Source organism: Mycteria americana, chromosome 8 (assembly GCF_035582795.1).
Source record: "Mycteria americana isolate JAX WOST 10 ecotype Jacksonville Zoo and Gardens chromosome 8, USCA_MyAme_1.0, whole genome shotgun sequence".
Classification (NCBI taxonomy): domain Eukaryota; kingdom Metazoa; phylum Chordata; class Aves; order Ciconiiformes; family Ciconiidae; genus Mycteria; species Mycteria americana.
Genome location: NC_134372.1, coordinates 5,941,392 through 5,963,970, shown reverse-complemented (window position 1 = coordinate 5,963,970; position 22,579 = coordinate 5,941,392). Strand labels below are relative to the sequence as shown.

The 22,579-nt window shown below is 44.0% G+C and overlaps 1 protein-coding gene and 1 long non-coding RNA gene across 4 annotated transcripts; one reads left to right on the top strand and one right to left on the bottom strand.

Annotated features, from left to right (window-relative positions):
* Nucleotides 1-643: 643 nt before the first annotated feature.
* Nucleotides 644-22,015, bottom strand: MYOT (myotilin). 2 transcript variants are annotated; one of them, XM_075509900.1, is made up of 14 exons: nucleotides 21,953-22,015; nucleotides 21,288-21,429; nucleotides 20,632-20,655; nucleotides 19,960-20,079; nucleotides 19,098-19,356; nucleotides 12,106-12,708; nucleotides 9,829-9,979; nucleotides 7,219-7,320; nucleotides 5,122-5,171; nucleotides 4,426-4,558; nucleotides 3,064-3,271; nucleotides 2,423-2,588; nucleotides 1,747-1,880; nucleotides 644-1,231 (listed from the first exon to the last, which is right to left on the bottom strand). In XM_075509900.1, exons 1-14 carry the CDS (start codon nucleotides 22,013-22,015, stop codon nucleotides 1,059-1,061), a joined length of 2,328 nt encoding a protein of 775 aa, XP_075366015.1. In that variant the 3' UTR covers nucleotides 644-1,058. The 2 variants fall into 2 exon arrangements, with proteins under 2 accessions (XP_075366015.1, XP_075366014.1); XM_075509899.1 differs by lacking the exons at nucleotides 12,106-12,708; nucleotides 19,098-19,356; nucleotides 19,960-20,079; ... (1 more) ...; nucleotides 21,288-21,429; nucleotides 21,953-22,015 and adding an exon at nucleotides 14,455-14,493.
* On the top strand, nucleotides 8,549-19,218 carry LOC142413605 (uncharacterized). Of its 2 annotated transcripts, none has more exons than XR_012776861.1 (3): nucleotides 8,549-8,658; nucleotides 14,087-14,139; nucleotides 19,103-19,218. It is a non-coding gene; the product is annotated as an uncharacterized LOC142413605 (long non-coding RNA). The 2 variants fall into 2 exon arrangements; XR_012776860.1 differs by lacking the exon at nucleotides 8,549-8,658 and adding an exon at nucleotides 13,732-13,822.
* Nucleotides 22,016-22,579: the final 564 nt, after the last annotated feature.

Sequence of the window (22,579 nt, the reverse complement as noted above, 5' to 3'; positions counted from 1 at the left end):
GATATGGCAGTGTGGCGTGAAGCCAAGACCTCATTTTTCTCCATTCTGGAAGATGCTCGTGGGGTTTGCTGACTAGTGGCAGCGTTACTCCGCACCCCCCGGGAGGAGTTCAGGCTAGTGCCATTCTCACAAATTTTCCTGTAGCAACTGCAGCTGAAAAATCTTCAGGGATTAGGCTTGTTGGAGTTCGGCAAAAGTGGATTGTGTGGTGTTTATTATTATTTTGAGCAAGGTGGCTGCAAATTTTGAGCAAGTAAGCAGCATGCAAACTGTATGGATGATTCAACTCAACAGCTTGTTGAGAGCTAACAGGTAAGTCACAGCCACTCCTTGACTAAAAGAGCAAGAAGGGGGAAAGGTGGTAGCCTTAACACTTCATATTATACAGTGCAGCTTTGGGTCAAAGTGTGCAAGGAGAAAAAAATATTCACTGACATGTTTTAGTGTTAAGGGAGTGTCAGCATCTAGTTAATGCTAAATAGCTTATAGCTGTCAGGAGACAGGTAATGGGGAGAGCAAGAAAGAGAGGGGACCAGTGGCAGACTTAATAGGGTACGGATCCATCTTTGCCAGGCTGCAGCTGATGCCAGACAGCTGTAGCTGGTTTTAACAGATCAAGGAAGAGTCACAGCCAGTGTTGGATATTTAAAATTTTATTTGCCTCTAATTTATTCTCTTAAAAACACTCTAGTCTATTTGGTTTTAGTATTCAGACAGTACAGACTTCTGATATTATCAAGAGTGATATTAGAGAAGCAGTACAAACCAATCTACTTTAGCATGTAACCAAGCACAGGTGGAACTAAAACCACCCACACTTGTAAAAACTAATTATCCGGCTTTCTTAGGCTTTATAGTTAAAATACAATACTCAGTAAATGGTTATATTCACCAACCCATATAAATAAAATCTAACATGGTAAAATGGGAACAGCTGAATGTGCAAGAGTCAAAGTAAAAATATGTAGATAGGTATTTTGCTAATTAGAGCAATCACCAGTTAACTGCATCTATGTTGTATTTGTCTCATAGGTGTGAGTTTTCCTCTTCATTTCCAGTTAAAGTTCATCACTTTCATACAGTCCAGACTGCTCAGCCAAACGCTGAAACTCTCCTTCTGGTGAGAAAGCTTGTTTCACATCCAGTCCTCTTCCATTAAGTGCCAAATACTTGCTAAAAGTTGGTCGAACCCGTAACTGCTTGGGGACTGGAACTGGCTTGTTTGCATGTGCTGGAAGAGAGAAAAAAGCCTCTTTCAGTGTCTTCCCAGACTGTGGAAAGACCCATGGTAGAGCAACCCAATTGCTTTTTATCTGCAACATAAAACAGAAACCCCTTAGGAAGAATTTAACAGGCAAGCTCATATCTCAGACACCAGAGATATATGGAAAGGACTATATTCACCTTCCTTCTTGGTATCAATCAAGTTGTAGTCTAAACAGCGCAGACAGCAGATGCATACAATATGCAAAGGACACATCACATAGTGTCTTGGCACTAAACAAATAGGAGTTTTTCCTGAGGTAGTTACTTTCTGCCTAGTTTCAGTATCTTGGGAAAGAAATCCTGCCAGCAGTCCAAGCTTTATTAGGTTAATGGCAGTGTTAGGTTTGCAGTTGGACTCGATGATCTTAAAGGTCTTTTCCAACCTAAATGATTCTATGATTTAATCTTGGGGGTCTGTTCTGAATACAAGTGCCAGTGGCAGTTTCAGTCGTGGCTGTGGCACTGTGACGTGGTACTTACTTGCAACCTCCAGCCTGGCATGGCATGTGGCCACACCTGCTCCGTTGACAGCAGATACAGTATACCAACCAGCATCTTTCTTGTTTGCATTATGAATCAGGAGGCAAATCCTTCCAGTATTGTCATGTAACAAGCTGAAAAATGAAGGTGTTTATGTGTAAGTGCTTGGAGGGGAAGGAGTGAAGACATTGAAATCAGAGAGTCGGTTTACATGCTGAGGAGCTGAGAAAGCCCTAGAACAATTCTTGCAGGGCACTGCAGGAGTTTGTGTCTAAACTCTTTAGACATAAACACTGCATTTGTGTTATGAGCCACCAGTGACTCACATCCTGGTACCATTCAGGTGGCATCAAGGTCCTTCTGTAGCCCCACAGCCTCAGGGCATGATGAATGCATTGCATGTTTCAGTCCTAAAGCCATGCTTCTCCAAGGGCCTGGTTACTGCTGCTAGAATTCAGAGGGGCATCTGGTCACAGTTTTCTCTGTGTGCCCTCAAAACAAGACTCTGAGCATCGTGCCTGTCCAGCACATGGGCCTGTTCACCATGGGTCATAAACGAGGGGCAGATCTAGCTTTCCAGCTTGCTGCTTTTAGAAACCAGCCAATTCAAATTTGCCTTAACAAATACTGGTTATTGTTTCCTAACACACCAACAGCCAACTCATTAGTAGGATACCTTATTCGGTCTGTATTATATTGTACCATTTCGTTGTTTCTTTTCCAGTAAATCCGGGGTGTTGGGATAGCAGAGATCTGGCATTCGAGTCTGGCTGTATCTCCTTCAAAAACCTTTTTGCTTTGTGGCTTGAAGATGAAAGTTGGAGGTGTGTGATGTTCTTTTGCTAAATTAAAGAGGAAAGATAAGAAGGAGTTACTGTAAGTATTGAATGCTAATATCAGGCTTGTTTTTTAAGATTTCAGAATGCTAAATTCAGCAGGACACATGTTCCTTACTGCAAATCCTTAGCCTACAGGCAATTCCCATGAGCATAAGGGTTTAGTAGACACAATCCACTTTAGGAGGAGAGCCAATCAACATATATTACCAATTCTGGGAGATTAATAACTCTCAAATTCTGGACATCCCACTACATCTAAATATCCCACTAGAAGTGCTTTGAAGAAATACGGCATTCCAGATGTATGTATTAAAATAGTCTTGGAAAAAGTAAGGTGTTTGTTATAGTTTGAGCCTGAATATCTGGAGATCTACCTCTGCTTCTTAATTGTTTTATGTCCCAAACACACAGAGGAAGGTGTTAGATTACTGTGATTTTCCAGGTGTGGCCAGGTAATTATAAGTGCTCTCAGTCTTACCAATTACTTCCACTTTTACTGCGAAAGATGATTCTCCTGCACGGTTGACAGCCACACATTCGTATGTCCCTGCATCAGATGATTTGACTGCTTCGAAAATAAATGAGTGGAATCCCTTTTCTGACACTATCATTTTATGGAACTGATCTTGATGAACCATCCTTCCATTCTGATACCACATCACATCTGGAGTCGGCAGCCCACTAACCTGTGAAGGAGAGGAAAGCAGTGAAGAGTTAAAGAGCTTTAAGATAATAAAAGCCCTTCAATGCTATAGGGAGTTTGATGCCAATAGATGATCAAATCATGATCCTACTGCAAAATTTTACAGTCTTGCCTAGTTTTGAATATTAATGTGGTGCTGCACAGAGAGGAAGGCTCATGAGGTGCCTCATGAGGTGCTCATGAGGAGAGATGAGCTGTAGCTACAAGACAGTGGATGCTCTTCCTGCAAACCCCCGTTGTTTCCATCCTGTGAGGTAGTTTGGATTAGGCCAAAAGTACTCATTGTGGGTTCATGGAGGGGGGGAACTCAGCCGTTTAATCCCACAGCTAGCACTGTCAGCAGTGCTGGCACCCATACTGTTTTGATAATGTATGTAAATAAACTGTCCTGTAGACAAGCTCCAGGTTGTCCATGACATTCAGAAGTTAAGCAATTTGCAGCAAAATGACTAAAGGTCATGCCAAAATCTGGCAAGAGTTTACTTAAGAAAAATGGATTGGAAGTGATTAGGAAAAACCAAGCCGAACCACAACCAGCAAACAGCCTTTGCAGTAAAGTCGCACGTGCGGAAGACCTAGGTTCTTTCTTACCCTGGGGTTGGTACGATTGCCATGCAGCTTCAGGCCATTCTGGCGTTTTGTTTGTTTGTAATTAGGGCACTTCCTTGCCAGATTGTCTGCTCCAGCAAGGGCACAGTTACCTCAGAGAAGACTCATTACAGCCAGGCTTGTCCTAAACAGGTCTTGCTGGACATGTGTCCAGCATGTGTCCACTGAAGTCAGTGGAGTCCCAGTGCAAAGCACAAGGTCACCTCCCTAAAGGCCTTCTTTCGGTAGGGCCTTAATATTCATTCTTCCCAATGAGGTCTAGAAGGTCTTCTGTGGTGGTCCATATTTACCACTGTTTAGCTTTAACCGTATTCTTATGCAGCTAATTCCACTTACATTTTCCAAGGGAAAATGCTGAAACATTTACCCATCTCCTATTTCTTGTTTACATTGCCTGGAGAAACCCTGCACCATCTGCTGTTAGTGCTCTGGCTTGTTAAAGTGCAAAGACACCGCGGCTCAGAGCCCTCTCTTCATGCCACACACCCCACAGAGCTAATCGGACTGAAAGTGAAAGGCTGGTATTACTTTGAAGTCGAGTCTGCAGAATCGCCCCTCCTCAATAATTACATCTTCAGGCACTTGTGTAAAACGTGGCTGAAAAAACTTTTCCTGGATTGAGTCATGTCCACGTTCATCTCCTCTTGAGGACGGTCTGCTCCTAAAAAGTGGACAGAAACAGTTAATTGTGTAAAAGTTATGATAGCACAAATGACATTGAAGCACCGATTGCAGCTAGAGTCCCTCAACATGTTTAGGAATCCAGCACTACAGTTCTGGCTTGGTTTTCAGCTGTAAGGCACAAGTTTTGAATGACCGCTTATCTTGCTTGAGTTGTTCAATTCAACACAGAAGCATAACTTATGAAACCTTCATCTTTGCCTAATATCCAAAGGAATTTACAAGAGCAATGTAGGCTGTGTTTCATCATTTACATTGTCAGACCTTGCTTTGACTAGAGATACATCTTCTAGAATACGAAGCATATTTGCCCTACGTATGTGGAATCTTTAAACCTTTAGTGTTATGCTTAGAATTGACTGGATTAAGATCATAGGCATCATCAACCGTCCACAAATGGTAGCATTTTAGTTGAAAAGGAGTGAATGAAATTAGTAATTACTACTTCAGAAAAAGTGATAAGTAGTGAAGTAAAACTAACACTGTCTAGAAACATTTGAAATAAGGTCTTGAAGAGTAGCACAGCACAAATTCATGCATTACCTTACGTGTGTTGTAGGAACCTGCAGCCTGATGTTTTCTGCATTCTGGTGCTTGGAAAGAGGAAGAGGAGAGGTGAGTTAACTTAGGGAGAAAGTTTTATCTATAAACTGAACGAGAAGTTCAGTTAGTATTTAAGTTAGTATTTAAGTTAGTATACTGACTGCTGCTTAAAACCAAACTGAATACTTCAGAAGTCATTGGGACAAGAGGTAAAGAAACTTGCATCAGGAGCTAATACGCTCTTTTTTCACCCTAGGCTTCGCCATGACAGTAACAAGTACTATTAATAGAATGGGACAACTTCTCATTGCTCTGCACAGGTGGTAGGTGCAGCAGTTTTGTTTGGCACACAAGGCTTTTGGCCAGCCAATAACCTTTGTTAGAGGGGAGTAGTACTCCTGGCAGTATCTAAAATGAGAGCTAAGTACGGAGTGTCCTTCCCTATAGCAGGAATAGAAGTGGAATCGCTGGCAAGAGCACTGTATTGTGCCCACTTAAATATGGTACCAATAGCAATGAACGCATGCTGAGCTGGAAAATATTTTTCTTTCTAGATCACAGCACCAACTAAGCTTGCTGACAACTCCACAATCACATGAATAAATCTGCTAAAGTACCCAGGATTGATTCCTGCTAGGAACTTGGATGTTTGGAAAATACAAGCAGAGTTTATTACCAGTGCCTCATTTTAGCAATGGAGTCAGACAGAGGAAACACTGCATGGAAATTTCAAGGGTGTTTGCATTGAGCCATCACCATGCTTGGTTCTGTGCTCTGTAGCCCAGTCCTGTGGAATGTTTAAGCCTGGGTTTAAACTCCAAGCACAGAAGCAGTTCAGGGGGAGCATTGCATGAATAAGGGTTTTGCTGGACTGAGCTCAATGCTGAGTCCAAAGGCAATTACTTGTATCTGCTCATTTACACAAGGTCTGTACAATTATTACTTGTCTTGTGAAATGATGCTGTAGTGATGAAGTTGCTGGTGATAATTCTAATGCTGTATTATATGGACTGACTGTGTGGCTAAGTTCCTGAGGAGGCTGAGTGAATCAGTGACTACAATATCTAAAAATAATACTGAACAATGGGAATAAGATCTCCCAAACGTAAGCCAAACTCTCTTTCCAATGCTCATTTTTATGCAGCATTTCACACACCCTGAAAAGTTGTCAGTCATTATGTTTTGACGGAATGTTTCCTTGTTCTCTGCAAAAGATGAGGTTTCCCTTGCTCTCTGAAATCCATAATATTGCCTTCTTGCCTGCTGTTGTCAGGTGACTGTTGGGGAGAAATAGCTCAAATTCTATATTCCTCCCTTGCTGTGATCTTAAGTGTCTCTTTCATTGAAGATTTTTGCTAACTGCACTTTGGAAGGTGTATGCCAGCCTGCTGCCTCTCTGCGTGCATGCAGCAGGAGGGATGTTTTCTTTGGCTGCACAGGTACCCAGTGCCACATCACAGACATTTCCACTAACTTTGATCACAGAAGTGCCAAAGAGAGCTTTTAACTGGCCTGAATAACCAATGAATGATGCAAGTCTCCAATTAAAATGCTTTTGAAAATGCCAGTAGTAACAGACTCTTGTCTATCAACATGTGGGCTGCTAAAATAACTGCTTTGCCTTCTCTTCATGATTGCAGACCCTTGGAAGGGCTAAAACCCAAGCGATCCCACCCCAAGGCCCTGACCTCTTGTAGTCAATGTCACTTATTCCAAACGGTGACAGGTGTAAATCTTGCTGTCCTGGCCAAGTCTGAACTCGGGCTGTTAGAGAGTGGGTACCTGTATCCCTCGCTGCGCTGCTCCCTGCCTGTCACAGGCAGGGTGTAATATGCTGTGCAGCAGCTGTTGCAATTCCTCCCTGGAGAGGTCATTTCTACAGATCAGGCCCAGCAAGGGGATGGTGCTTAAATTCCCTGCCTCTGCCACCATCCCCCCAAAAAAAAACCCAAATCCCTACTATACAGACCTCTGCCAGTGAGAGCTGTCCCCTTCCCTCTCCTGCACTGGTACCAAGAAAACCTCAACTCTCCACCCTATTCAGGTCACAGCACAGTCGCCAGGAAATCATTGTTCAAGAGACAGGTCCCCGTTTACCTGTGCGTTCTGCATGTTGTCTTCACTTTGTGCTTCCAACACAGATGCAGCATTTACTGGTCCGAGCAGCCTGCGAGCCATTCTTTCTTCATAAGTTAATCGCTTAAAGCAGAGCGGAAAGTAATTCTAGTCAGAAGTCCATTTACTATTTCAGATCAGCTTGTAAGAGCACATTAATATGCTACAAATTCAGGGTGTTGTCAATGAAAGCAGCGGCTGAATAGAAACACCACGTCTGTTCCAGAGGGTTTGCAATCCGTGATGCCTACTGAAGTCAGCCTCAATATATACAGCGCTGAAATGCATAAAAGATTAAACTGCCTGTTCATCAAAGCCTCTCTAATGCCATCTGTGGCCTTCCACTCCTCCTCTTTCTCTGCTGGGATTATTTATGGGTAGCTGATGGCATTATCTCAGAAGCCAGAGTAAGTCCCAGGGTACCTTTCTGTTAGCACTGGGAAAACTTCCCAAGTCATTCAGCTGTGGATTTACTTCAGGAGCTGGACGCATGATGGGTGCTAGCATCCCCTACGCCCAAAAAAGCAAGAGCCACACCATAAGCAGATACAGCCAGAGAGGAGCACCAGTACCCCTGAAAGCACAAGGGAAGCTTATGCCAGTGCAACAGCCGCCTTATGAAATGTTGTATGCTGTCCTGAGAGGAGGCAAGAACGCGTTTCAGTCACGTAACACTAAGTTCGTACAATACGGATGCAGCACACAGGGATAAATGTGAGCAGAGCTAAATTCAAGTTCTGTCAGTTGGGTTACTTTAGAAGAGATTGAGTATGTTAGTCCCCTGAGCAGCAGAAGACCTGACACTTCGCTTCCCACAAAGTTTACCTTGGGTTTGGATTTTGTGAAGTGGGGACAAGCTCTGACTGAATTTCTACTGTGTACAGGACATGTATGTGGCTACTCCTGGGTAGATAAGGGTTTGGGGAGGCTTGTGGGACTTTTCTTTAGAAGACAGCAAGACACACCTTTTGCAAAACCTGTGAGAGCTTAATATCCCTGAGGTTGTTACGGCCGTATCAAGTGTGGCTGAGATCGGCCAGTTGGTTCAGACGTTGTTGGAGGACAAGGGGAGGAGGACACAGAGTGGCGATTGCATAAGCCCTATTTTTAGCCTGGCTTCCTATGGGAAGAAAAGCTGGCTTGCAATGGCAAGCTTTCTTACAGCAGATAGAACATTCCTGTTAGGGACATATTAAGTCAGATTTGACCTAATATTTTTTTTTTGTCCTTCAATATTTAAAATCATATATATGACACCAACCTGTTCCCACTGATGGTAATGGAAAAACTCCTTTCTACTTCAGGGGAAAGAAGATGGAAACTATAAACACTGAGCTTTTACCAGTCTGCTTCCAGGCAGCAGGAAAGTTCCTACCTTAGAGACCTGCTCGCTCTAGCTTGCTGTAACGTGCTTCCCTACTGGTAAGCAAATTTTTCTCCCAGATTTGGATTTCTTCATAAAGGGGATTGTATTTTGTCCCTTTGCAGAATAAATAAGTAGGTACTGAGAATAAGAGACCTTCTTATAGGAGACAGACTTTATGATAAAAGCTCATGTAATTTCTTTGATATGTTGTTGTTCATATAAAAAGAAATCAAAGAGGTTTACCACATGCGGTTGATGGTCTCTAGAATGAGCTTTCAAATACTGGTACTTCTCCAAGTTTCTAATGATTTGGGGTGGTTTATTAATCCCAGCATTGAAAACCGAGGTGAAATTGTGTCTGGAGAACTGAGGCATTCTCCCTGGGTTTCTAGTTGTCTCTGGATGTGATGTTCAGCAGGATCCCCAGCAGAGAGTTCAAGTTTGTGCCACGGCTCTAAACGTGTACCTTTCTCTTGTGTGTATGTACCTTACTCCTGACCCTACCCTTATTAATTTGATTGCACAAATTCAAAGACAGCTTGAAAGGTGTATGCTGGCCAAGAAGGTAGGAGAAGAGGGAAAGGTAATAGCAGCTCAAAGCCATCTTGCTGCATCAGGTGGCTTTCAGAAGTCAACGCATCCCTTACTGAAGTCACAGGAGATGCAGACATTCAGTTGCCACAACAGATGCCTACAGACAGACTTACAGCAACCATCTGTCTTGCCACACATTCAGGCCAGCTTTCATCATGCACTAACCATGTGCTGCTCCTCTACTGGGAAGGATCTTCTCAGGGCTGAGCTGAACCTGGCCCACCAGTACAGCTATTTGCATTCTAATAGCAAAAATAACGGTGGAGAGGGTGTTGGGAAACGAAGAGGTTGGATGTAAATCATTCAGAACCACACCTTTTACACCAGCCCTGAGCCATGATTAAAAATGGAGTCACTGTTGGAAGAGATGGTTTTTTACATTTCTAATGGAAAAATTCAGCCACCTCACACTGAAAGAATATTCTGGTCATAAATGGCTCAAAGAACTCTTGCTGGGATCTGTTGAGGTTCTGAGTAAAGGTGTTTGGGCAGTGTTGCTCTTGCATTTCTTTCTGCTTTCAGCTCAGTTTGGAGGCTCCAGCCTCTTGGACACTAGAACTAGTCTCTGCATCCCTGCTTGCTCTACCGAGAGTTGGAGCAAACTGGTTCTTTAATCAGCAGATTTCCCTTACCTGGTTGCCATTCTGGAGAAGGTTGTCTTTGCATCGGAGTTTCTTTTCCAAGTCCTGAATGAGGGCCTCTTTTGTTCCTCGAATTTCTTGGTCTGATGTCTTCTGCATAGAGTTGATGCTAGCTTGTTTGTTATACATTGGTTGTGAGTAACTACTCATGCAGGAAGAGAAAACAAAGTTATTCCCGTAGGCCTGCTTAACCGTTTGCTATGACTTCATAGAATACACGCAAAAATATGAACCTACTGCCTAGAGACTGTGGTTCAGATGAACCCATAAAGCATTTGGGAGATAGATAGGCTAGGTGACATAATTGAGTATTAAAAACTTAAGGGGAAGCATCATGGTCTAGCCAAGTCATTGAGCGTCCTCCCACAACACTTGCAGCAGTTTGCTGTGGGTCACGGTTCAGCATCCCTACATCCTGCAGTGGCCCCTGCCTGATTCGGGTGTGTGCAGTGTTTTGAGGGAGCCACTAACTCCAGTGAGCAATGTGAGTCTGTCCAGGAGCAAGTTCTCCCTCAAAAACTGCATTCCTCTACAGTTTCAATTGTTAAAAAGGTCCTAGGTGCTGCAAACCCACAGCAAGGTCACAAACTAGTTGATTGGGTATGAACATATAGCTTATTAGTTGTCCTCTTCTTATTGGCCCCAGAAAGTTACTTCATGTAGCATTTCTGTTTAGATGTTCAATAGCCAAGCTTACCCCAAGCTAGGCTGGGTCTTTAGGAGCCCTTGCTGCAACCCCCCACATAGCTTGATCCTGTAATCCATAGTCAAGAGACACAATCAAGTCTTGGAGTTAGATAGTAGACTTGATTCTGAAAGGTGCTAGGAAAAGAGGAGCATCCCTCAAAACGGGTTGCGAAGGTCTACTAGAGGTCTCAGCACTCTGTGCTGACAGGGTCTAACCCGGTTCGTTACATGCAGCGGGGCCTCGTATGCTGCAGTTGCGTTCAGCAATTATTTCTATTCAAAATCCTCTTCCTCCTGTCGCTTGGGAATTTGTTCTGCTGATTAGAATAGGGTAGAAGGGCTATAATTCTGGTACGTATTCCCAGCACTCCTTGGACTTAATAACTTGCCCAAGTTATAACTTAAAAACTTTAATAATTTGCCCAGCAGATTAATATGTCTCACGTCCCCGTTTGCCCATTTGTAGGGTGATTAGGAAAATAATTCCTCAACTCACAGGATGTTGCATTTAAGAGCAGCTTATATGAAAAGCATAGTGAGGCACCAAAGCCCTTTGCTATGAAAACAAACAAGCCCACACTACATACACAAAACCCAGCGGTTACTCCAGATGCGTACCTAACCCCCACACACTCCTGCAGTACTTTTAAGAAACACTCCTGAGTGCCCCAGCTAGCCCACTCCGTCTTACCTTTCTGCTTCCCACAGTGCTGCAATTCAAAAAAGCCCCAGAAACATTCAGATCTCCTGAATACGAACTGACACTTAAACCTGAATTTATATCCAAGCCAGCAGGACTCCCCTGCCCCTGTCACGTTTCTAATATCTTCGGTTGAGTGTTTGTTGCATATTCTACACCGACTTTCCCCAGGACCTCCAGCTAATATTGGCAGGAATACAGCTTGGTGAGAAGGCAAGACCCAGCTCCCTTTGAGATCTCACTGACCTTGGGAGATATTTGGATTGCAGCCCAAAGGCAAAATGATATAATACATATTCAGGAAAGAATTTGGTCTTTGGTCTGAAGGGGTGAAATTTTCAAGTGGCTGCCTTTCTGTTAGCACGTACGATTAATGAAAACTCTGTTGTCGGTGAGTGTAGAGTCCCATCGTGATGTGGAACCTGGAGATACTGCTGAGACTTACTAGGAATCTTAAAGTTGCTTATATGTGGGAAATACTACTGCCTTCCTCCCTGCCTTCATTCATAAGCCATGTTTGTTGAGAGAAATTAATTTGAGATGGGTTCTGGATACCCTTAAACAAGTGATTTCCATCAAATCAAACTAAACTGTTCAACCTACCCCAGGAAACCTGCACAGCAGCCAGCGACATGACTTCTCTGCAGTTTAATTCCTGGTGGATACCCATCTCTCCCACACAGACACCGAGGGCAAGCGCTGAGCCTCCTAACCCGATTCATGCAGAGTCCTGCCTCGAACATCAGAAGTCAATGGGGGTTGTACCATTGGCTTCAGCCGAGCTGGCATTTCACCGGACAGTTGGATTTGGGATGGTCAGTGCATGGGAGAGGCCAGGCCAGAGGAAAGCAAGGGGAGGTTAGAAGCCTGTATATACTTACTGAGGTTCCATAGGAGAAGGAGTTTGGCTGTTATAGTCGGGCTGCGAGGGTAGCACTGAGCACAGGAATGCTGCGGGGGGTTGGTTAGGCATGGATATAAGCCGTTGCCCAGATGATGAGCTAGCAGGAGACTGCGCAGATGCAGGTGTGACGGGATATATGGATTCCTTAGGGGCACTACAGGAAGGCGAGGAGAGCGTGATTGAAGAGCTCAGCGATGACGAGGAGGAGAATTTCTGCCCACTTGGGTTACGAGGCTGTATTAGGATGGAGGACTGTTTGATTTGTCTGCTTGACTCGGTAGAGGCTGTGGGTCCCGGAGGCTGCTGTTGCCCTTGACACACATTCTTAGACTGGATAAAGTGTTTTGGACGTTCGTAGTTAAACATGGTTGGTTGGCACATAGAGGAAACGGATGGGAAATTAGGGACACTCATAGGAGAGGTTTCACGGCTGTCCTGGGTTTTTGTTGGTGATAATTGGCTTTGGATAGGTGGCTGGTAAAAAATAGGTGGTAGGCCACAAAAGCTTTCTTGGCTGGGCTCCTGGATAGAATGGAACCCTTGCTTTGCGGAATAGAGGCTTTCTTGGTGTGGATTTTCCCTTAAGGAAGACAATACAGATAAAATAAATCGTATATCACCATTTGAATCACAAAAATACTGTGTCGTGAGCAGTCATTAGCATTCCAAAGAGTATGAAGTTCAGGCAACTAACAATTAAAGCTTGAACTTAAAATAAAGAGATTTAGGATTGATTAGAACTATTCCAGAACTGTATGAACATTTTGGATTACAATAACAAGTCACGCACTCTATCTGACTCAGGTGCAGTGCTCACCGCGGCTATCTTATCTGCAAGAGCCCAGTAAATTCTAAAAGAAATAGCAATTGGTTTATTGAGACGACCCACCACCTGGCTAAGTCTACAGATAACCGTAGATACTACTGCTAAGCAACGTAATTTGCCACATATCATCTTAACTAAAGATCTCTGGATCCTGCAGTTTTGTGCCCTGTCAAAATACTAAATGTACTATTACTTGGAGAATTGGCTATTTGTGCCGAGGAATTCCTTACACCGTAGGGAAGCATGAAACAGGTTCCACTTTGTTTTAAGCCTAAAACGAAACCTTTGAAACCAAGTATCCTGATTTCTTCTGTAATGGTTTTTGAATTCAGAGCTTTTTATATCCAATTGACATTGGAATGCCAAGGACTGTGCTTCTCCGTTTGAAGTGATTTCCTGAGATTCACTCTTAGGGCTAATAATTGCCCGAATGCCATAGCTGCAGGATGAAGTAGGGCAAGCTGAGCTGCTCAGAGGTCCTGCATTTATTTTGCAGGTCCTTGATATCTAAACGTGGGCTTTCCATCAACTCGCGAACGAGGAAAGTTTAATTAGAGCAAACAGAGCAAGTTTGTTAAAACTGACAAACAACTTCAGCTCCAGGATAAATAAATAACCCCCCAAAATAAATGTGAAGCTGCTAATAAAAAATGAGAATATAAATCCACACAGTTACATGTGCTGGAAAAAATTGTAATCTTGCCCCACTGAGCTCAGCTGTTTCGCTGCTATATATACACAGTATATTGTATTCCTCTCATCGGAGAGCCCGAAGAAGGGCTCTGCGAGGTCATAAATTCCCATGGGGGGAAGATCAGCTGAAGACATCGCTGTCATTTTAAAGATTCAAAGCTTTCATTTCCTAAAGGTAATTATCAATATTAGTTGTAAATTAACTGTGCGTAAACAGAGGTTTTCTAGTAAAAATTCCCTAACTTTCCCCTTGTCATGCTCTTGGAATTTGAAGCTGGCTCAAATTTTTGGAGCATGTCCACACTATGTTCTCATTCACTGGTGCAGAAAACTTGTTGAATCTTGTTTCTATGCCATTTTTATATCACTGCCTGGGTACAGATTCATTCATTTTACCTACAGGCTATGTACAGAAACCAGCATTTCCTAAGTTTTCCAGAATACTGCACTTAAACAAGATACCACGCACAGATTCACTTGTCACAGCAACGGGTAAGTTATGGTTTCCTCAAATCATTCCACCTTGATTTGGGTGGGAAAAAAACATCTAAAGAGACTTTTGATGTTACAAGATGACAACATTAAGTAATAATAGAGACACTTTGCTTTCTAAAAAAACCATTCCTTTTTTTTTTTCCTCCTTTGTTGCTTCCCACGTTACCTTTGACACCACCGCACCTTAAAGATACATTTTCATCTCAGCATTACCCAGCACACTGCAATTCCTCACGCCAGCTGCTTAACCAGCTTCGAAGTAAAAAGTGACGTGGAAAAAAACCCCACCAACAACCAAACGCAGCACCTTACCTACGGCCTAGGAGTTGTCACCTGGGCTGTAACCAGTATTTTGGGAAGGGACCGTCATTCGCTGGCCCGGACTGTCATAGTAGCCCTCTGCCTAGCGTTATAAGACCGGGGGCTTTAATGTGCTGCCAGCCGATGACACCGCAGGACCTGCCTGTCCTCCTGCCCGCACCGCTGTCAGAATAAGAGTCTCCGCCAGCCCCGGCCTCGCGGGGACGCTTCGGTAAAGGGCCGGGGTTTTGGGCAGGTGCCCCCGCTCAGCAAATCCCCCGCGGGGGCAGCGGGAGAGCCTGCCTGCGGGGCGGGAGAGCCTGCCTGCGGGGCTGCCCGGCCCCGCCGCGGGGCCGGCCCTCGGGAGCAGCGCGCCCCGCCGGCAGCCGGGCCCGGGCACTGCTGGCTGGGGGCGGCCGGGGCTCCGCTCCCGGGGCTCCAAGTTTCCCCAAGGCGCGGCCCCGGCCCCGGCCCCGGCCCGGCTGCGGCGGGCGGGCAGCTGCCGGCACCGGCTCCGGCTCTCCCCACCCCGCGATGAAGCGGCTGGGGCTCGGCGCTGTCGCTCGCCTCCCCCGCTCCCGGGTGCGTCCCTGTCTTCAGCAGGAGAGGGCGAAGAATTGCCAAAGTCGACAGCTATTGAAAAGCAGGTGTTTCTTCCCCATAACAGCGAGGAAGGGCTGCTGCAATATGCTTAAGCGTCCCTAAATCCCACTTCGTTATCTCAATGAAATTCCTTTTTAAAATTCATTTACTAATTGGCTGTAGCTAATTGCCTCTGTAGTGATAAGTACACTTTAAGGCTGTGTGACTTAAAGGCAACAGATACTTGAAAGCCAGACATACGTGTTGTCTAAATAGCCACCCGACCGAGCCTTCCGTCGGTGCCCGGGCATTGCTCATGGACGCGCCTGGAGTCATCAACGGAATAACAAAAAATACACTCGATGGTAAAATATTATTTGATGATATTTTGCTGTTTGCCTGTATTATTACAGATATTTACTTGGCTTAAAAGATGTTTGCACCAGAAGAGCAGCAGATCCTGCTGGCGCATGAGGTGATTTGTATCCCTTTAATCGAAGGCTTCAATGCTTAATTACATCTTAAATTAACATTATAGCGTTTTAAGTATCTTAATTATACTTTGGCAACTCTTGCCTAACATACACGCTACTGTTTAAAAACCCCAGCCCCGTTAGTACCGCAGCTCAGCCTCCTGTGCTCTTTCAGCTGCCTCTTCTCTCCCTTTGTTGTACCGGTGAGTCGTTCAGCACAGCGATCTTCAAGAGTTAATCCACATTTAGTGTTTGTATTTAAACATCAGCCCCCCCCCCCCCCCCCCCCCGTTTGGAGACTAAATCTACATAGCAGGTGTTAATTGAGTCCTAATTTATTTAAATTTCTTGTGATGAAAGTGATTAAGGGAGGAAGTGCGTCTCTGGTTGTTGGAGACGTTATTTGCTTTTTAAGGTAAAAAAAAAAATAATCTGTAGTTTGCACAGAGAGAGTTGAGTACTTAAAAAAAGGTAACTGTAGCACGATCATTTGCCTGTAGGTAGCTGTGAACATGTTCGAGGGCAGACTCTGTGCTCAGACAGGATCCTTGCCTTCCCATCTACTTCAATGAGGGTGCAGTAGGCTTGTCTCAGAACTGAAGTTGGCCTGCAAGGCATCAATGTAAGGGCAGCTTTATGCACTTAAAAGGCTGGACACAGCTAAGGATGACTTGTGTGAAAAAGAAGGAACAGCAAAATGTGAGATCCAAAAGGTAGGAAAAAAATTGAAAGAACTAGGAGCTGAACTGGTAAAGGCAGAGGAATAAATCTCATAGCCTGTGCTAGGGTGACTTAATAGTACTCTGACCAGCACTGCGAGGTGTTAAAGACCAGCTTTTCTGTACTGCTTCAGTTTACTTTCTATGAATGGTGACACGTTGTGTCTCATCGGGTTCTCCTAGTTGCTTGAGTCCTGTAGCAACAAAAGGCTAGGAAAAAAGTTAAGAATCTTTTGCTTATTTATTAAGGAATCTTAAAAGCTACCTAAAAGACCTGGCAGTATACTTAGTGCCTGAAGCCTCTTCTTTTGCTGGGATTAAGTTCCTTTAATAAAGTTAATAATCAGTGCAGATTTTGTTCTGCCTCTTTAAGGCTGTTGAGAAGGACACTGCGAGCTGCAGATATAAAGGGCTCAGAAAGGAGTAGCTGGTAGTGACAGTCTTCTAGAATTGCATTTTCTAGCTTTTGTAGAGTGGTTGTTGCTAAGCAATAATTTGGAGAAGTATGAGTACAAGGACTTCATTCATTTTATAGTTATTCCCAGTAATAGCTTTGTTCTGTCATCACTGTCTTTGTCGGTATTTCTTTTTGTCTTTGGTAATACAGTTGCAACCACATACGCTACATGAGAGAGTTATATGGCTAAATCTGAATAACAAGACAGTTATTGTACAGCTAGTCATTAGAGATGATTGCTTAATTTGAGGTAACAGCAACATTTACAATGTTGAGTCCCATTCATAAGGATGTTTCAAAGCACATGGCAATAAGACTGTGGGCTTTAAAGATATTTAAATGCTCACAGATGAGTATATCTAGAAATTTTAATAGTTTTCTCTCTGTATCTTGAGATGTGTAAATGCCTTCCAAAATCTGGCTCAGCATTGCTGTCAGTCAAAAGCACTCTGCAGCTCTATACACTAGTTAATGCTTTATATAACCTCAATTTTTGAAAGCTATTACATAGCTGATTTTGGTGGTATGTTATATCCCTTCATACAGGACATCAGGTACTGCATTTCAAACTAATCAGAACGTTAAGAATAAAACCGCAACCACAGCTCACTGGTACTGCTGCAAGCAATAAACTTTACAAGTAGTCATCCTAAGCAGCATGTATCATCTAAAAGAGCTTCCCCACAGGTTGCTTGCTAGGAATGCCAAAATACAGGCTTCCTGCTGCCTTTGAGAAACCTGGAGAGAGGTTGGAAAACTGGTCCTGTTCTAAAAGGACAGCTAGCAAATGTCTCCTACTGCCCCCATTCCTTCCAAGAAGTAATTATGCCAGAGATTTCATAAAAGGCTTTCATTTTTGCTCAGAAGACAATTAACAGCCTGCCCTTGTTTAAAACAATCCTCAGGTAAAGATTACAAGCAATGCAGTGTTGGTCTGTGTTAGATACTCCCAAGCAAACTCAGCCTTATCTCTAGGTGTTTGGACCTGGGGTAGTTAAGTTTACTTGAACACGGTCCTGCATTCACATGCTTGGCTTGTGATGTTTGGAGACAGCGACAGCACATGCACAGCTTCATCGCAGGTAAGCCCTCGGCAGCTTTGCAGTGTTGCTGTCTCCTAAAGTGCATGCAAGTTACCTTCAGCCAGGGTTTTGATTCTGCAGTGGGGTCTGCTTAGGGCCCCAGCCGATTTCCCTGGAGCAAGCCTAGATTTCATGGAGGGGCTTGGAGCTAAACTGAGAGCCTCCTCTTAGCGGTCTGCAGGTTATTGAAGCAAACCCGTTTTAACTCAGTGATCTAGTAAAAAAATTCCGGCGCACGGAGAGATCTATACTGAAATATGATCTCTCCTGTAGTGAATTTGGAGGAGGATGTTCAGAATTGTTAAAATAACCAGTTTAGTTAAAGTGGCTGAGTACATCCAAAAATAATCTATAACACAGAGAGTGCTTTCTGTCACGGACAGCCATTTACACACGATGTAACGGTATCGCTGCAATGCAATGCTGGCATTCGGCTGAGAGAGGAGGCACACGTCTGCCTCGTAGCTCTCCCCTTCACAAACAGGACTGAGGAAACTCCTCTGTAGTACTGGGCTTGGACCTTTTAAATGTCACCATCCGAGGTCTTCGTTATGCCTATAAACACCCGAGAAACACTACAAAAATCTGGGATGGAATTGCTAAGATGTGCGTTCTAACTTGGTTTGTTTCTCTGGAACAATTAAACAGAATAACTAATAATGCAATAAGTACAAAACTACTTGAGAGCTGCATTTGGGGCAAAAATTGGATCGAGTCTTGTTTTAAGAGGGAACACACTGTTCTTGGGGGAAAATCTCCACTCCTGGGCAAGGAGTGTCCCTACCATGGTGTGGGGCAGTGTTCATTCTATCCAGTGCGTCACTGGTTCAGTACTTTTCCTCCACAGAGTGCTTTGCAGGTACAATCTGCACCACGCTTGCAGGATCTCGAGTTCTATTGCTGTCTTACAGAATGGGAAACAGAAACATGAGGTGATGCCGCTTGGCCAAGGTTACAGAGGAAGGTGGTGGCAACAGAATTGTACCTTGAAATTTCCCGGGTACTTTGATCTTTGCCTCATGCTCTGCTGTGGAGCCAAAGGTCTTCTAGAGGCTAATTGGGGTGATGCTTTTAAAGTTACTTATAGATAGCCACTTCTGAAAATGCCATTAGGCACTTAGGTGAGCCTTTAGATAGTTACATACTTTGTCAAACTGAGCCTGGTGTTACACGTTCCCATTGTTATTTAGGCAAACAGCTCAGGTTAGTGCATGTGCACGTTTCCCTGTTAGGATATGGGGCATGGGAGCTTTGCAGTTGTATTACCAGTGTCTCTAGAAAGTTCATCCTCTAAGTATTGTGTAAAACTAACCCAGGGATGTGATTTTTCTCTTTGTCTTACCGCAGAGGTGAAGCCTGAGGCGAATTCTCATAAGCTCTGTGAAAATCTTCAGCTTCGCTCTTGGAGTTCATCTGGCCGAAGTTTGTGGCTTCTGCTCGACTGCCCAGCCCCGGGGTCTCTGTGCTGTAGGATGGCAGGCCAGCCGCATCTCGGTCCTTGGCTCCTGTTTGGCTGGTCCTAGGGAAGGTGGGTTTCTTCATGGTGACTTGCACAGCTGGCCTGTGGGCAGCACCCGCAAAGCTTTCCAGCTCTTTTGCTCCTGGAAGTGGAATTGTCCACAAGTCAGGTAGAAAGCAGTGGTGGTTCACCAGTACAGCATGCCGCGGTAACAGGAAGGGAAACTGGTATGTCTCTGTAGGTGGATGAGAGTTCAACCCGCCTGGGGTCTGCATAGACCAAAACCTGCACAGCTGCATTAGCCAAACCTGACGTCTCACCAGGGCTGGTGAGCTTTGGTTTACATGCAAGGTGGTGTTCTCTTTGGAGATGGCTTTCAGCACAAGCCAGACAAGTCATGTGTTACAATAAACACATTTATAGATACAGCCAGTGTGTTGGGCTAAGGTGGGATCCCTGAAGGGATGAAGCTCAGGGATGCGACTCCTCTGTGAGAGAAAACAACACCTCCACCTTGTCATCCTTGACCCAGGAGGAAGATGGGCCAAAAGCAGAAATACAGAACAACTTGCATCCAGCTTTGAGAAGTACCCAAGCAGACTGCATTTTTGGGGGATTTCTCTTCTCTTGAGCCTGCAGAAGTGTTTGGGTCTGGCTTCTGCTTGGCAAATATCTGTGACGCTGCCTGATGCTGAGCAGCAGCAAATTCTCTTGTGCTTAGTTGCTCAGAGATCCATGTGCTTACCTGGGGAAACAGAGAGACGTGCACTGGATGCCGCAGATCCAAATTCATTTTCAGCAACACATTTAAATATTCCAGAGTCTTCTGGAAAAGCTTCTGTAATAACCAGGGTGCAGACTTCCTCTGAAATGACAAATTCAGGCATGCTGTTGTACCATAAAAACCAAATGTTAACTTGTAGGAATTGGTCCTTGCAGAAGGACTGCTACTTAGTGATGGGGCTTGGCAGCAATAAAGTGCAAAAAAGTGATGTAAAGGGCATGGGAAGTCCAGGGGTTCAGAAGGAGCAAAGGTGAAGGAAGGCTCTTTCTTCCTGTGACTTTAAAGAAACAAGGCACAAATCTTTTGCTAAATTCTGTCTTCTCTTGCACAAGTTTAAACCCCAGAAAAGATCACAGGTCAGAATGGTTGATATGTTTTCCCTTAACATATAGGGTACTGTTCTTTGACTGAATGTAAAAGGGACAGTACCTTTTTCATTGTGTTGTGAAATAAATTGGGGCCTTTCAGGTGCTTGTGTCAAAACCAAGAACTTGAAAGCTCTTAGCCTGACACTGAATGCTGTCTTCTGGCTCCCCTTTGAACATCATTGTTTTATCTTGGATGAGATGGGAAAAACTATGCTTGGGTAATTAACCGATAAGATGCCTAACGAAAAATGCGCAGTGTACTTACCAGGAACAGCTGACGAACAAGCCTCTGCTCAAAATAAGAAAGAAAAAAAATAAATGGTTATAATGCCAGAATGGAAGAAAGACCTTCAGCCCTCCCCTCCTTTGCCACCTCAGCTGTCACCCCAGTTACAAAAGGGACCATCTCCCTTCCTGTCCGTCAAGAGAAATACCATCCAGATAGGGGAAGCTCAGGTTTGGCTGGAACCTGATGGTACAAACACCTCGCCACTAAGGTGATACAGAAAGAACTCCACTGACTTTGGAATTAGTTACTGTGAATTTGGCCCACTGGAGCGATGACCTCATGACTGGGAGTATGATAAATTGTTTAAAATGTGCTTGTATTGCATTTTTTTTTCCCTGAGTTCATCACTAGTTATAATATGTGGTGACAATGCCTCCGTGGCTCAGTAGGACTTTCATTAATAACTAAGAGCATGGCAGTCTCCTGCCGTTGTGCCTGATCTGCTCATGCGTTGCCAGAGGAAGCGCAGGCTCTGTACAGCAATCTGTCACCTCAGGTCATTTGATACTTGTAAACTTAACTCTGCCTCTGTGAACATGTACGATCTCCTAATGTGTACAGCAGTTCTTGTTCCTGTCTTATCACTGCCCCAATAAAATGACAGGACATCAAACAGACGTAGCAATACCTACTTTTTCGTAGTATTCGGAAATCGGCAGAATCTATTATCTGATCATATTCTCTGTACCAGTGAACCTGTAAGGTGGGTGTAGCACAAATGCGACATTCAAATACCACTAATTGACCCTTCGTAGCTTTTATGTTTTGTAGACCCTGGAGGAGGAAAAATTGATGTTAAATGGCTGACATAAGTATTTCCCCATTGAAGCAATTATTGCGGAATGATACACCCTTCAGTGAAGAAGGTGATCTCATGCCCATATTTTTATTTTGCTTACAATAGTTGATTTAATTCTAAATGCATTTGCAGTGTGTTGTGAGTGGAGGTTTTTTCACCTGTAGACCCGTGCTCATTAAAAGGCTTTAGCCTGCTTATGCATTTAAATAAAGATACAAATGCAGGGGAAACATCTATTCCAGTGGATACAACATAATAAGCCTCCTTTGTAGGAAATAAATGAGATTAATTCATGTAAGTGGTTCTGTCTGTCTGGATCGTTTACCAATTAAGATGTTAGTTTGATAGCATCACTAATGAAGCATGCTGGCTTTTTTGAATTGTAAATGAACCGATGTTCCAGCCTCGAAATACCTTCTGATGGAGCAAGAAAACTCTAAATCTAATGCTAGTAGTTACAGAACAAGCTATGTGGTTCAGACGACCTGCGCTCTTTACCTTTGTAAACACAGGCGTGCTTCTGTAGGCAGACCCGGTCAGGCTCGCCGAGGGATTCTGCATCTATATAGCAAAGAAAAGTGATTTTTATAGCTTGAATTTCTCATATGCTGAAACCCGGCTGTGTTGCTGGCACTTTACTTTGAAACGGAAGAAGATGTCAGAGTGTTTTATCTGTTGTTCATGCGCCAGCCTAATAAATACCCTGTGGAAGAGTCTCCATTCAAGTGCGGCAAGAGGAAAAGCCTCCCTGGGCTGTGAACACCAAGTTAGTGGAAAAAGGAGCTGTTAACTGTTAAGTGTTGCTGGTCTTATAGCTATAAGCCAATTAATTGCCCACATCTTGTAGGCTCTATGTAAAGATCAGTGTTGCTTGCCAGTAGTTGTCCCCTTCTACAGAGATCCCTACCTGGTTTAGGTGATCCCAGGTCTAGCTCTTCTTGTGTGGTGTGGTGTATGTGCTAACTACGATAAGAGAATGTAGAGAAATGAGCAGGAACTTTGGTACGCTGTCCTGACATCCTCCTTTAAAGCTCAGCTGACGCAGAGGTTACAATAAGGTCTCTGCTTAAGCAAGAAAGGCAGTTTTAAGATGATCAAATATTTGCAGTGCAAGATACGTCCTTG

Bases quoted from the DNA above. Each gene is read 5' to 3' on its own strand.
- MYOT (XM_075509900.1), bottom strand. From the start codon at position 22,015: ATGCAGAATCCCTCGGCGAGCCTGACCGGGTCTGCCTACAGAAGCACG. The intron at 21,430-21,952 runs GTAAAGAGCGCA...TTCCTCCTCCAG, and splicing joins GCACGCCTGTGTTTACAAAG to GGTCTACAAAACATAAAAGC. The intron at 4,559-5,121 runs GTAATGCATGAA...TCCACTTTTTAG, and splicing joins GTTCCTACAACACACGTAAG to GAGCAGACCGTCCTCAAGAG.